Source organism: Amblyomma americanum, chromosome 1, assembly GCF_052857255.1.
Source record: "Amblyomma americanum isolate KBUSLIRL-KWMA chromosome 1, ASM5285725v1, whole genome shotgun sequence".
Classification (NCBI taxonomy): Eukaryota; Metazoa; Arthropoda; class Arachnida; order Ixodida; family Ixodidae; genus Amblyomma; species Amblyomma americanum.
In genome coordinates, this window is record NC_135497.1 from 494,285,688 (window position 1) to 494,300,887 (window position 15,200).

Here is a 15,200-nt window from a genome sequence, read left to right on the forward strand (position 1 = left end):
GTCGATAGGCACTGCCACTCAATGCACTTAATGCATGCAAGTTACTGCGTTCATTCACCTGAACTTCAGGATAGTAGGCTGATAATTGCTCAAGGAAAAAAAAAGACATATGTAGCTGCACACGTACTTATCACCTTGAGCCGGAGTGCACGGGGCGCCGACAGGTTCACTCGTCCCCAAGGAATGCGTTTTTTGTTATTAGCACACCATGTTTAAATGGCGCGTTTTGTGACATTTAATAGTTACTTGAAACTGTTTCTTGATACGACCACGTAATTATTTCATTCGAGTAGAAAGAAGTCTGGTAAGTTGTGTCAATCTTGCGCGGTCGCGTTGGTGTGCTTAGAATAGCGTACCTTAAGTGTGCTAAACGCCATATGCTTTTTCATTGCATCATGCATGTGTCATGTTTCATGAAATAATACATGATCGCGAAGCTTGTTTGGAAAGAAGCAGCCGCAGGCGTGCTACTAACAGACACGTGGCGAGATTGAGAGGGGACGCGGCATGAAAAGTGTTTTCGTTGTAACTAAACTTGGTGCAAATATGAAATTCCTACGCTAGTTTCAGTCATTCCTTTTATTTATAGCTATACCTGGCGCAGTTCTGGGTAATTATAATTAACACCGTCGTCAAGTCCCCCCAAGCTAGGTCTCTAATTGAGATAGTGCGCAGTTTTTTTTTTTATGCCAGCATGTGCATAAAGCCCTGTTCTGTATGATGACGTACGCGATTAGTTGTTTTTCTATATGATCAGTACTTATGCATGCATAGTTACATGAAAACGTTTCTTACAAAAAATAACTAACACAATACTGCACGTGTAGGGAAAAAAATCGAGAGATTTATTACGCTCCTCAATGTCTCAGGAATAGTTTGCGACAAATGGAATCATTTGATTTTCATGCGAATTACGAAGGTGAGTGATCCAGTCGCAGAAAATGTGAGAGGTCAGAAAACGAACCTTAAAGTTTATTCCCTCGTTTATGGCATCTTCGCTTTCGCTTTGGTCAAAGAAATGCGGCACTGAAATCAAAGAAATTACCTCACAATTTTTGACGACCACACTTCTAAAAAGCGTAATTTATAAATTTGTACTCAATATTTTGCTATAATGTTTCGTCACGAAACTAGCCTTCAGGGCTAGGAAAGAAAATAATTCTAGAAATCAAAAATTTTCACCAGATCGACCAGCTTAACAAGAGGACAAGTCGGCCTGGCTGGTGCGTGGTCATGCGGCTAAAAACAGCGCTAAGCGAGACAGGAGATCGGGGACACGACTCTGTCCCCACTTTTCGCGCAGCGCGACACGTACGTATGTCAGCAGACGATGAGCGCATGTCTGCTCCGGCGAAACAACGCCAGCACTTCCCCTCACTAGTGTCCCGAAGTAAAATCATTCCGGCTAGTGCAGAGTGTCAAAACTTGTTTTATTCAATGCCTAGCGCATAAATAAACGGCAGGAACGCTTTCTACATGTTTACTACAAACCATATATACAATACACAGTGGCAAACTATTTCTCTTTATAGGCCGCACGTGGACAACGCGAGCTCGTGTACTTCGACAAATTACTAAGTTGGAAGCATCGACCATTGCTGTGATTCGCAGAAACTGGAAACGCGCCTACAAGCCTTGAAAACCCGCGCACAACACATATCCGCGACGCCACTCCCCGACCTTTTGCCTACCACGAGCTCGCTAGCGACTGCAGCGCCACCACGTTTGTTTACAAACATGCAGGAGGTCCTAACTATGCCTTGCAACATCAAACTTTCCGATCATGAACTGGTACAGAAAAGTTAGCAATATATATATATACCGCACCTTATTAATTTAGTAGGTAACACTTTTAAGTTTCGTTTTCGCTTGATAACGTTTTTAGCAGTGAGAGGACGCCACGGATGTCAAGCGCAGCTATGATTTGATCGACAATGGAAGGCTGCTGCTCCCGAAACAACACAGGTTATTACATTTCGCTCCGCGCATCTAATTCAACTCCCTCTAAAGCTAATTTAATCCTCGCCCCCAACGATCGAGCGCTGTCATTTTTCAAGCTTTGGAATGTGAACAGTACGTGTTGGTGCATTGTTATCAGCATGGTCATCTTCGTAACAGGTAAAACCCTCTCATCTCTTTATTTGTTTTGTAAGCATTTGTTCTTTGCATTCGGACTGCAGCCAACTGCTCATCTAATTTCATTTCCCTCTGCACTTTATTGTGTTACCCCGTATTAAATAATCCTGGTGTGGGACTTTGCCACCTTACTACAATGTCTAACGTGCTGCGCGCTTTACAGGAGGCCTCGGCGAAGTGTTAACGCGTGAACGTTAGTCCCAGCGGGAATTGTATAACGACGCAAATAATCTTGGATACAGTACCACATGCATCTGTGTTTACATCTGGTGTATATCTACGCTAGTTCTGATGTATGCACAAAGGGAAGATGCAAATGCAATCACTGGAGACGTACTGGTGAGTCGCGCGCAAGACTAGGTTTGTTTTTTTTTATTCGAAGACTTGCCGTATGGCATAAAAACAGTGTCGGTAAACTAAAGTAGTTCGTGGAGGCCGTTCCCTTTCAGAAACATAAGCAGACTGCGACTCTTAGCGTGCATTGAACACTATCAACACATATATCCACGGAACACGTACGTACGTACGTACACTTAATTCCGCAGTCACTTATAAATCTGGCGTGTTTGACCTTAAGACTTTGCAGAATTTCTTTAAAATAGGCTTTTTTAGTTAGAGGAGCGCTTTTTCGGCACAGAGTTGTCAGTGGCGTAATACATCAGCAAACATCTAAGACATGCTGACTAGCAGGCTTGTTAACCAATATTGAATAGTTGACGTTAAGTATATTACTGTTAGCTTCCTCCATTGTTGCGAGGATGTAGCCGACCGTAAGTAATATCCATATCAGTTTGTAGAATTTCGAAAACGCGTTTACCCTCAGCGCTGTGGCCCTACAAATTTTGGCTATTTCCACAAGTTACGTGCTCTGGAGAGGTTGTTTTGCCTTCAAACTTCTCAAAAGTGCATGCATTTTGGCGCGATGCAGCCAGAATTTGTTGGGCCGTAGCGCCGAGGGTAAGCGCGTTTTCTTAATTATTTACAGTGGGCTACACGCCTGTCAGTAATTAAGGAGCATAACAATAATAGTTTAAAGCTATAACTATGGAATATTATAGTTAACCATCCTGCTAGTCAGCATCTCTTAGCTGTATTCTGATGTTCTACACCGCTGATAATGCTATGCCATAATAAGTGTTCCTCTAACTAAAGACGCTTATAATTATCTTTAAAAACTGTGCAAAGTCTTAGGTGAAGCACCCAGCTGGAGCCTTGACCATTAAGCGAAGTTGTCTAAGAATGCCCGCGGTGATGGTGGAGATGAAGAAAACAATTCCAGAGATTATAAGCGGCTAATACCTCTCTTACAAGAACCTAATTTGTCTAGTGTTCTGTTTTGTAGCCAGCTATACGAATACAGAACCCGGTGAAGGACATCATTGACTTCCACTTAAATTTTCCAATTGGACTGCCCAATTGGAACAAACTGGTGCTTCCAGTTGGGAGATCAGCTTCCGATTGGTTTTGTGGGTTCCAACTGGGAGTGCAGAAACCAATTAGAACCCCTCCAGGTAGTGCCGAACATTAGGATAGTGTTATAAAAATGTTATGCAAGTTGCAGTAATATGTTACATTTTCCATTGTAATATTACATTAACATTAAAAATCAACATATAACATTGTGTGTTATATATAAAAGCTATTTTAATGCCCTAAACAAACATTGTTTTAATATAGTCTTCGAAATATTATTAAATGTTAGTCATAACTGCAGAACAACATTACAAATTTATTTCGAGCACTGATTTCCAGAACTTCTCTCTCTGCTTTTACAATAAAGATGTTTTTCAACTAGCAGTACTTTTCAGCCACATCTCTTAGATAGTGCTTGCCGTTCATTCATTCATTATTTTCCAGAAAAAACTGGACGGCCTCCTGGGCTAAAAGTTAAATAAGCAGCTTGATGGGGCCCAGGAGGCCGTTACAAGACAGTGTTGCAAAGGGCAAAAATATATATATGGATTTACAGCAGTACTTACCATCTACTCAAGAAATTAATAACAAGAACATGATAAAAGACAATGCCCTTTTGGTAGACAAAGAAAAATCAATGTCCTTTTCGTAGACAGAAAAATAAAATTCGCCATACATCACATGCATCACAGTAAGACATGAACTGAATATTCAATAGCCAGAGTGATACAGTACCACACACACAAAAAAAAAAACAAAAAAGTTCACAATTTTACTGAGTACTGATGCAATTGCTTTGTGGTTAGGCTGTTTGTATCTTTGTACATATTAAGCATTAATGGCAGGTTATGTGCTAATAACTGGCATTTGTAATTTGTGTGAAAATGTGTGATTTGCCAAACATCTGGACATCTCGGGCGCATATTAGAAGTACGATATGTTAGAGCGGCTAGAGATGATAAGAATTCTTTGATCTCGATAGGAGAAAAGTAGGCTGCTAGCAGTAATCGATATGTGTATAAGTTATGTACTCTGTGATATTTAAGGAATAGAATGCATACTTTGTAGTGGAAATTGGTTCAATATTTGCAATGTAGCAGATTATCTTTTTCTGTAAAGCAAGAAGTTTGTGAAGATTAGTCTGCATTGTGGTGCACCAAACTACAGAACAATAGTTTAAATATGAGTTGAACAAGGTGATACACCTGAAAATTAGCTTTTACTGGGAGCAGCCTACGACAATGTGATACAATGCCTGCTACCGATGAAAGTTTTTCCTAATGTAGTTAGTGTGTGCATCCCAACCTAAGTTTGAGAGAAAATATACACCAAGGATTTTATGATCATTAACAATGTCTATATTGTGGAATTAAAAAATAATAGTGTGGCTTATTGTAATAGGTTTATTTCAAGCACGGAATATAATGACTTTTTTCGTTAGAATTTATCTTAATGTCATTTTGCAGGGACCATGTGGGCTTTTCCAGGATTTCATTGCACTTCATTATAAGTATGTCGCTATATTGGTCCCAGAGATGAATATAGTGCTTTCGTCAGCATATATGATAAATTTTATGGATGCATCTATGTTTACAATGTCATTTATGTATGTGTTAAATAACAGCGGCCCTAAAATGCTACCTTGCGGGATGTCATGTGTAATTGGGAGGTGAGAAGACATTCACCTATTTATAGCCACACACTGAGTCCTATGGCTGAGATAAGATTCATGCAGGGATAAACAATTTCCTTGAAAACCATAATATTGTAGCCTGATAAGAAGGATGCTGTGATGAAGGCAATCGAATGCCTTGCTGAAATTCACAAAAACAGCAACAGTAAGCATATTCTCTTCAATATTCTGTAAGATATTTTCTTTTAGTGCTAACAAAGTGGATTCCGTTGACCGTCCTTTTCTAAACCCATATTGTGCATCTGTGATTATGCTTTTTTTGTCAAAAATTTCGCTATGCGTGTAAAAATAATTTTTTCAATTCCCTTAGAGAATACTGGAAGAACAAATATCTGTCGGTAATTCGTGGCCATGTTTCAGTCACCACCTTTGAAGATTACAGATGCTCTGCTGTTTTCATTTTGTCGGGAAAGTTTCCCGACTATAATATTAAATTACGGATATGAGAGAGAACAGAACTTATTACCGGTGGAACATATTTGATTGGAAATATCTGCAAGTTGTCTATATCTAAGGCATTGCTGTTTAAAAGGAAAATAAAAGTACTACACACTCCTGATTCATCGGTTGGCTGCAGGAATATGGTTTCTGTAATATTAAGAGGGTTCATTTGTACAAGGAGGATTATTAAACAAAACTGCAGCATTTACAAAGTGACCGTTGAAGCAGTCTGCTAGTTCTTTGTCATGCAATTTATTGCATGCAATACCACTACAGCACCACGAACATAAAAATGTCATAAAAGTGATAGTCAAAATGCATAAAGAAATACAAGCTTGCAACATGTAATAATGAAAAGTTTTAAGGTCTTTCAAACAATAACGTGACCTCTACACTCTGCTGTGATATGATTATTAAAAGCAGAAAGCAAGCAGAAGAGAAACGCAGGTCGGATATTCATAACGGATCCTTGCAGCGGATCAACACAGCAAATCGAGCTGTGGCTTCGGACATATTGATGGTAGATGCAACTTTGTTTTCAATGGACAAAACTGCCAAAGGTGGCAGTATGTCATTTGTCATAGTTGATCTTAGGTAAGTCTTTATCAGTTTTAATTCAGAAAAACTTCTCTCCACTGTTGCCACAGAAATGGGCAGTGTAAGGAGTATCCTAAATGCCACCCATGTGCTTGGGAAGTTATCCTCAAGGCTATGGTTTAATATAAAGGGTGTTAAGAGGAGTGCTGCTAAGCAGTCAATAGACAGCAGGCTGCTTTGGTACAAAATTTCGCCATTAAGGTATTTATCATTTATGTCAGCATTTTCTTTGTCCTTCTGAGCATGATGGAGGTCACTGCACAGTCCACCAAGCACCGCTCTTTTAGGAAGTTTAGTGAGGTTGTAGAGGAAACCCCAGATTTTTGCAAACTGCTTGAAGTGTTTCTTAGTTGACATCTTTACATTGTGCATAATTTCATAAATTTCTCTAATTCTCTAATAAATTTTTCTTGAATCTTTCTTCTCTATTTGTTGAATTGTTATTTCTTCTGCTGGAACCAAGGAGCTGGCCTGATGTTGGTGTCAACGCTCATGTTTTCAGCAAGGGCCTTGGCTGTTGCGAAAGAGTTTTCATATCTGACATTTTGATAGTTGGAAATGTATTCTGAAGACACTCTCAGCGGCTGTGTACTTGCGATAGTGTCAGCTGTTTTGCATTGCAGGCTCTTGCTTGCAGCGTTAACCTGAAACGGGGAGTCATACCAAACTGCTGTTGCTACAAGAAACCTAAGGTCTATGAGCTGTCTGGCAACACTCTGTACTTTGTGCCTCATACCGGCCTCTGCCTGCTGGGACTCCGCCAGTTGAAGAAGAGCGTTGGAGAGCTCAGCTGTCTGGTAACAATCAGGCTTCGGGCTTTGAATCCTGCACTTCCTCGGGTGTCGCATACAGGCTTTAGTGTAAGCCTTGAAAATGATGTCTGAGGATCTTCCAGCGCCGAACAGAGGCAGAAAGCAACGTATATATCCTTTTAAGAATGCCAGAAAGAGTGACAGACTCTGCCGAAGACTCCGCAGCACCCCAAAGAAAAGTTTCAGGGAATGACATCTGCATAGAAGAAAAAATGCTCTGGGATTCAGATTATAAAATCTTGCTTGCACCCCTTGTTTTTCCCCGTCATGTTCGTGTCATTTTCACAGCCTTGGCCACAAGAATCTTCAATTTTGATCCCCAACTCTTGTAGCAGTGATAAACACTTGATCAGTTAGGCCCACGCCAGTGGCATTGCTCACTGCTTTAAACCTGATGAAATGTTCTTGGATGCAGACCTTGCCATTAGTTATGTCCCAGAAGCAAACTGTAACAAAACTTAACTACATTTGACGGATTTCAGGCATATAGTCCAATATTGCAGAATAATACTTAGCAGTTTTCAACCTTTCTGTGATGTGCTTGACCACATTCTTCATCAGCATGTCAATTATTTCATTCTGAATTGTTTTTTCACAATAGTATTATGCCATATCTTGGCACAGCATGCCTCAAGTGCTCCTTTATGACCTCAAATTTACCAAGGAGCTTGCAATCCCAGAAAGTTTGTTTCCTGCGGAAAGCCAGTACAAAGAGCAACAAAGTGCCATTCAGTGCTTCAAGAGAAAGAGTGTTACCCCTTGGGGAAACGCGCAACAGCAGCGGAGCGTAGACATGACCGCTGTTGCACTTGCAACCAACTTGCTTAAATTGCAGCTTTACTCAGTGTTTTCCTGTTATTCCGATCAGGCACTCTAAGACTCACTTCCAGCGTTCTTTCTCTTGCGTCATATGAGTTCGTGCTTCTTGTCATTGCACTCGCTATGCCTCATTCCGAGTCTTGCCTCTGTCCAAGCTTTACTGACTTTCCGCGACTTGCAAGGATCTGTGCCACATGCCTCCAGGCATTAGATCCAGTGGTTGCCAATGGCAACTTGAAATATCAGTCACAGAGCTTGCAACAGAAACAGGATATTCTGACTGTAGATATAGAATAACAGCGCCATGTCGCTTGAGAACTTCGCCATTATCAAGGTGTCCTTCGAGAACCTTGTTGAGAAATGACGGTTGTGCTCATCTAGAGGAAATTTCTTGCTTGTCTATGTCTGCAGGCCCTCAAGTCACTAAAATGTCTCGAATAGTGGTTACAATACTGAAAAAATTTGCGCAGTAGCACGAGGACTAATCTTGGGCCGTGAGGCAGGATTAGCTAGGTATACTCCAGTGTCTTCCAACTCTTTTTTTTGTCCTCACAACCAGCTAGGATGGTGTCGGCGGAAGGCCTTGAAGATGCAGAGCACTGAGAGTCATCTGGATTTTGGAATGGTGCGTTGGCTTCTTGACTGTGAGACTGGTTTTCGCCCGCCCCTTCGCTTTCATGTAAACCTCCTTCCCTGGGTGGCTCAGCAGACTTGGACCTTACTTGTTTTGTTGTGACATACCTTCTCAGGGCATTTGCACTCCTCTTCATTTCATTATTTTGCTCATGTTATCGTTTCCTGTTTTGTGTCCTTGAAAGCTGCTTGCAAAAAGGCGTCATGCCTCCTTAATTAGGGATCAAGCCATACTTCAGTCATTAAACTACATAGTAGTGCAGTCAAAGCTCTTTCTGGCTGGTAGCATCACAAAATAATATAGAAATTATGTTAACCATCCTGAATTTTAGCCATTCAAAAAAAAAAGCTCGTCACTTTTCTTCACAAACATGGCCAAAAGTGCAGGATGGCAGCTGTTACTCTTTCCCGCTACAGCATGCTTTCGGCCAGTCTGCTGGAGCACGGGAGAAGGAAATCACTGTGGGGGCTTGAGGAAGAGGCCTGCGTGGTCATGTGCAGTGTATATAGCCATGTCATCAATGACTCCTCACACCTTATTCACAGCACATCTGCAAGCATGAGCGTTCACACCTCCACCTAGGCCTATGGAAAAGGCCTTACAATGGATGTATACTTGGAAGGGGGAGAGAGGAGGCCAAGGGACCCTTCTTTGAAATCTCCTCCCCCTTCTGTCCAGTGCCTTTGGTCAGGGCCATAAGCTCTGCATGATAAAAGGTATACTTGTCCCCTCCCTCCCCCCTCACAAAAAAAAAAACCTGGCTACATGCTTACCTGGGTAATACCATGAAGGAACTGTTAAAGGGGCATATTTTTCAGACTCAAGCTATTTGTTTATTGCATGTTTGTTCGCTATGCATCTCGGAACAACTGGGCAAGATACGAGTTCTGACCATATGGCAGTCGCGACACCGGCGTGCTCGCGATTCAGGACCACATATAGCCGACGGTCACGTGCTTGATAGCGACTGATGGTCAATAAAACGGTCTTTGGAAGGCTTGGAAACCCACCTTGCCGTAGGGGTGGATTGGCCTGGCCCTTCCGGGCTCTCGCCACTGGGGTATCTGTTGCTATAGAGCCAGCTTCGGCAGACGCAGTTGTTGCGGCGCGCGTCTCTCCTCTATTTGTCTTTAATTCCTCTTTCAGCTCCCCTCTGTCTGCACGTGGCAGACAGAGGAGTGGTTCAGCTTGAGCCAGCGCTTTTCATTCGAGCTCCAGTCGCCACAACCGATGCGCCGTGAGAAGTCCTTGCAACTGATGGGTGCTGCGTTGCCAAATTTGGCCACTGCGCCCATATCTTCTAAGCCTGGCGGCGCGGGGAAAGGAGAGTGAACGCGTTACAGCTGCCAATGCACCCCCTAAATTGATTAAACAAAGTCAATACAGCTTTCGGTGCGAAAATGCGGGCCGACAGCGGAATGGCTACGCTGTAGTCGCTATCCCTGGTCGGCTGCCAAGATAACCTGCGTGCGTGGTGTGGACTGTCGCTGTTCTACTCTGGGTGGTATACTAATTAAGGCTCCCGATACCATGAAAAGTGGTATGACCTACCTGGTTACTTTTCGCAGTGTTCTAGAAGGCTCCGTATCGGCGGTCTCCCCGTGAGGCTCTAGAAACTGCTGACGCGGCGCGGCGCTGGCGTAGAGTTGAGGCATGGAGTCGCGTGCACGCGTGCCATCGGCTACACTAGGCCAGTCAGCGGCGCATTTCGGGTAAGCGTCGCTAGTCACTAGTGTGCATTCGCCACTATAGTTGCACCGAGCCACAGGTGCACCGCCGCTTCGCCGTGCCTCCTCAAAATCCAATTTTATATTTTCAATTTCCTCTTCCTTCCTTTTTCTTTCCCTCCCTCTCTTATTCATTCACTTACGGCGTGGTTCGGGTGTCTACCGAGATATGTGAGAGAGCTACTGCGGCATTTCCTTTCCTCAAAAACCAAACAAGTGAGCCGTCGGAGTTCATTGGGTTTATTGGCGTTGACAACGTTGTAGAGGCCGTTCATTTTCACGAAAGGCGCACAACTGGCACCCTGGGCCAATGGACACCTCAGTCTCGCATTTAATGTACGTGGCGTTGGTGTCCAACTGAAAAAATCTGCTTTGATTGCGTTCTGTTCCGCACACTGGAAAGGCAGCGCGCCCACCCTGGCGAGAGGTTGTTCACCCAATGAACGCTGCGGCCTATTGCTGCAGTGTCGCGTGTCTGCCAGTGTTGTCAGTGTTGTCAGTGCTAATGCACGCAGCCCACATCTCTCGCTCACCACCGCCGCGTACCTCAAAGCGCAATTGAAGCGTCCTCTGACCCAGGGAACCAGTTAAGCGCCCTTCCTTACCACCTTTACCTTTACTTCCGCTGCCCCAGCTCAGGTGCTTCATTATCGATGGCATATGCCGGAGCTAGCAAAACTTTCGCTTACTATTTTTATTAGTATTTTAATAAAACAACCACTACTACTACGACCTCCGTACGCGAGCGATACACTCCGTCGTTGCGGCGCTTGTTTTGTTGCTGCTGCTTGTGTTGCTCGGGAGCAATAAACGCTCATCCGAGTAGCATACTCGTGTTTGTCCCCTCTGGCCCGAACCCGCCGTGGTTGCGACTTACCGCACCGCGGGTTGGGGGTCACAGCTCTGACTGCTAGGGCTGGCACGTTGGTACTATAGAGAGCGACTACTGCTTCTAGCCCTTTGAGCGTTATTACAAGAATAACCCCCATATTTTTGGCGCGCGCCTCAACGTGGGGCCAGAGGTGTGACAAACCGAGTGTCTGTGTGACCGACTGCCGACACACATGCTAGCCATGGCGGCGAGCGGAACTGACTTCCAGTCCCTGCTGTGGTTGTCCGATATGGCATCTCAGCAGCAACTTGTTGACACGGCAGTAACAACCATTGCTGGCGTATTCGCAGAGGCTGACGCTAGCTCCTGCGATCTAATATTATATCGTTTGAGCTGAGCGGTGATCCGCGCGACACACTGTCTGGTTGGGCTCCCCCACTTCCGGTCTTGCCGTGCAGGGGTCTTTGGCCCGCGGCAAGCGTGTGGTTAGCGGGTGCTCTTCGGCTGATGATTCTCGCACAAACATGAGCGCATTCCGCCCCTGCTCGTACAAGGGTGCGAGGTGGCGGCGCTGGGTGTTTCTGCGTATTTTACTTTGAGAAAGTGTATGTGTCTGCTGTCGGCATGTCTTGAAAGGATGGGCTCTGATTGGTTCCGATAAAGGCTTTCTTGATTGGTCGAAAGAAGGGTGGCCACGATGCTGGTAAAGTGTATTTAGTAGTAGAAGTGGTTTTATTAAAATAAATATAAAAAAGGAAGGAAAAGATTTTTGCTAGCCCCGGCATCTGCCATCGATACTGAAGCACCTGAGCTGGGGCAGCGGAAGTAAAAGATAGCAGGCAGAATGGAGAAATGAAATGAAAGAGGTGAGGGGACAGGAAGAGAGGATAGGGGGAGATGTAATATACGCAAATTATTTACACAATAAGAAATGTGTAAAAGTGTATTTAAGAGCGCATTTTTGAACGCCAAGGGTCTCGAGAGAGGAACGGCTGCCTTCCGGGTGCTGCTCGATCGGGACCTCCGCTCCGAATATGTTGCGCGCCCCAGGGTATGACTGACCGTTTTGCTATGTGATATCATATATTAACGCGACAGCGTTGAGGAGCTCGTGTCGCAGAAAAGCTGGTGTCGTCGGCGTGTTTGGTCGTGAGTGAAAAATGGCGCATCTCGGTGGACACCTGAACCGCGCCGTACGGTAAGAGATTTTCCTTCTCTTACGGCGCGATATGGGTGTCCAGCGAGAACTGTGAGACAGGCGTCATTTCCTTTGCTTAAAACCAATTTTCATTTCAATTTCCTTCCCTTACAACCCGGTTCGGGTGTCCATCGAGATATGTGAGACAGGCGTCCTTTCCATTCCTTAAAAAAATTATTTTCATTTTCCTTGCCTTACGGCGCGGTTCGGGTGTCAACCAAGATATGTTTCCTTAAATTGTCCGGGCAAGGGGTCGCACCGAAGGACGATGGCGTTCCTTGGATTCTGACAATGCTGCAACACGCTGTCGCTTCCTGCTCTTAAAGGCGAAGCTTAAGCGTCCTCCATTTTTTTTTCTCTCAGTTTGTAAGTTTAACTAATGATTCGGATCTATCTTTAATAAATCAACTTGATCAATGGATCTCAACGACACCTGCTGGTCCCCTTTTTCAATGCTGCGGACCTCTCGTACTTTCACGGAAGAACGCTTCGTTACACTACATTCGCAGCCTGCCTACGAGGCGTGCAGTTCGGGTATTTGGACGAACTCGCCTCGGCAGCCAAGCGCATACAGGCGGACATACTCGCCTCCCGCGCGTATCGGCCACCACCGCCAGCGTCGCATGCACATGAGCCGCGATGCGCCTGGAACGGAGACACTTTTCGCATTCGTTTCCGGGGTGCCGAAACGGTTGCATTCAGTGACAGGCAACTGAGAAACGGTTGGGAATTGTCTGACCGAGCTATCGACCCGTACACGTATGCTATGCGGGCAGCACACGCTGCACCTGGCCAAGGTACGCAGATCAGGACCGACATGCCGACCCGAAGACGCTGGAGCAAAGGACAACTGCGACGACCGGTACGCCCGGCAGGGAGGAACGGTCAACCGGCGCGAGGCGACAACTGCCCCGCCCGGCAACGGCCGAACACCCTCTGCTACCGGTGCAACCAGCGAGAGTACTACGCCCGGGAGTGCAGACACCCCGTGAACCGAGAGAGCACGCGCTTTCGGGAAACGAACGGAGCTGCTGGTGAGCATCACTGCACAGCCGCCGGCGTCAAGAGCGGTGTTCAGCGAGTCACACGAACTCCTAGCCGCGCTGGCTTGTCGTTTGGAACCACCCAGCGACGTGCCAGTCCCGCTTACTGAGCTTACGGTCGCTTGCTCGACGTAAGTTCATGGCTTTGCTAGACACAGGAGCGAGCGCATCCCTGTTTGGCGACGAGGTATGCGAGCATCTCCGCCGGAACGGACTCCGACTGCGAGAAGCAACCTCACTTTCCGATTAGACAGCGTCACGGCGCACGCGAGCGGTGCCGCGCGGCTTGTGGTGCGGTGTGAGAAACGAGTGAGCCCGTGTCACATGCTGCGACTAGACCGAAAATATCCGGTGTAGTCGGTGAGGCCGCAGTGCGATTTTCGGTCACTGCTTTCACATGCGACACCGACACAACGAATTCGGTCGGAAGAACCGGCAAGGTTCCTTGGTGTTTGCATAGGCAACCTATTATTAAACGCTACAGAAACATCACACAGAATGTGTTGATGATTTTATGACCAGCGTATCTTTAGATGCAAGGCATTATTCCGTATGTTTTGATTAGGATAAACAGTTTTGCTTCCACCACGGTATCAATTCCCACGTGACCGCACGTCGCACGCCGTGTCGGCGCTCCCCAATGGTCAGTCGCTGAGCGAACACACCGACGCTGCGACAGAATTCCAACCGGACGGAACTCGATCGCAAGCCGTCTGCGGCTAGACCGACGGCCCTCCCCAGTCGCAGACTGACAGAATTCGCAGTGTCGCAGGCGAAAATCGCATGCATGTGAGACGGGCCTGAGGCGCCAGCGCTTCGCTCACCTCCCCGACCTATCGGTTCCAATTATTCTTGGTAAGGACTTCCTCGCTAAGACGGGCATTGTTATTGACGCCTGCAACGGAGGATACAGGGAGCGAGCATGTGGCGCCCTGAAACCTTTCGTTAAACCCCCAAAAGCGCCAGAAGCACATTCGCTTTCCGATTATATGCGCGCAGACGTTCGCAACGATCGCCCGAAAAAGCTCCTCCAAACGCCTTCGGCCGGGCTGCCATACCAGCCGGTCGACCGCGCCGAGAGGAAAAAGGCGGAAGGGAACTCCCCTCCCTGTCCACCCTGCGGTGGCGCTGTGCGCCGCGGCGGCATGCAGGCCTTCCGACCCGCTGCTGAACAAGGTTCATAGTGGCTGCATTTGGGCGAGTTGGTTTTCCATTCTGAACGTAAAAGCGCAAAAACACAAAGACACAGACTAAGGCAGACAACACGAGCGCTGTCTGCCTTAGTCTGTGTCCTTGTGTTTTTGCGCTTTTACGTTCTCGTGTTGTCTGCCTTAGTCTGTGTCCTTGTGTTTTGGCGCTTTTACGTTCAGAAAGGTTCATAGTTTGGTTCATGGGGTTTAACGTCCCAAAGCGACTCAGGCTATGAGAGACGCCGTAGTGAAGGGCTCCGGAAATTTCGACCACCTGGGGTTCTTTAACGTGCACTGACGTCGCACAGTACACGGGCCTGTAGAATTTGACCTCCATCGAAATTCGACTGCCGCGGCCGGGATCGAACCCGCGTCTTATGGGCCAGCAGCCGAGCGCCGTAACCACTCTGCCACCGCGGCGGCTCCGCTGCTGAACAACTCAGGCGGTTTGTCGGGGGAGGAAAAAGCGCGCTTGCCTCTATTCCTGAACGAATGCGACGCTGTATTCACGGAGCGGCCTGGCTGCACTACGCTGGTTAGGCACAAAATTGAGACAGGCGACGCCTTTCCGTGTAAGTGCAATCCTCGGCCAGTCAGCTTGGCTAAGAGGAAAGCGCTCGATAACGCTCTGGACGAACTTCTCAACACAGGGGTTGTGGAACGTT

General features: G+C 46.2%; 2 protein-coding genes across 3 annotated transcripts in view; one reads left to right on the forward strand and one right to left on the reverse strand.

The window, feature by feature from the left end:
• LOC144116099 (set1/Ash2 histone methyltransferase complex subunit ASH2-like) overlaps nucleotides 1-10,188 on the reverse strand; it is a 161,812-nt gene extending 151,624 nt beyond the window's left edge. The window contains exon 1 of the mRNA XM_077650777.1: nucleotides 10,097-10,188. The gene's annotated coding sequence lies outside the window, so the exon portion shown is untranslated. The remainder of the gene's footprint in view (nucleotides 1-10,096) is intronic.
• Nucleotides 1,203-15,200, forward strand: part of LOC144116100 (uncharacterized) — an 82,738-nt gene continuing 68,740 nt past the window's right edge. Inside the window, exon 1 of one of the 2 annotated variants that reach the window (XM_077650778.1) lies at nucleotides 1,203-2,118. In XM_077650778.1, the coding sequence (XP_077506904.1) occupies nucleotides 1,935-2,118 (184 nt within the window). In that variant the 5' untranslated portion in view covers nucleotides 1,203-1,934. The remainder of the gene's footprint in view (nucleotides 2,119-15,200) is intronic. The other variant, XM_077650779.1, reaches the window with a different exon arrangement.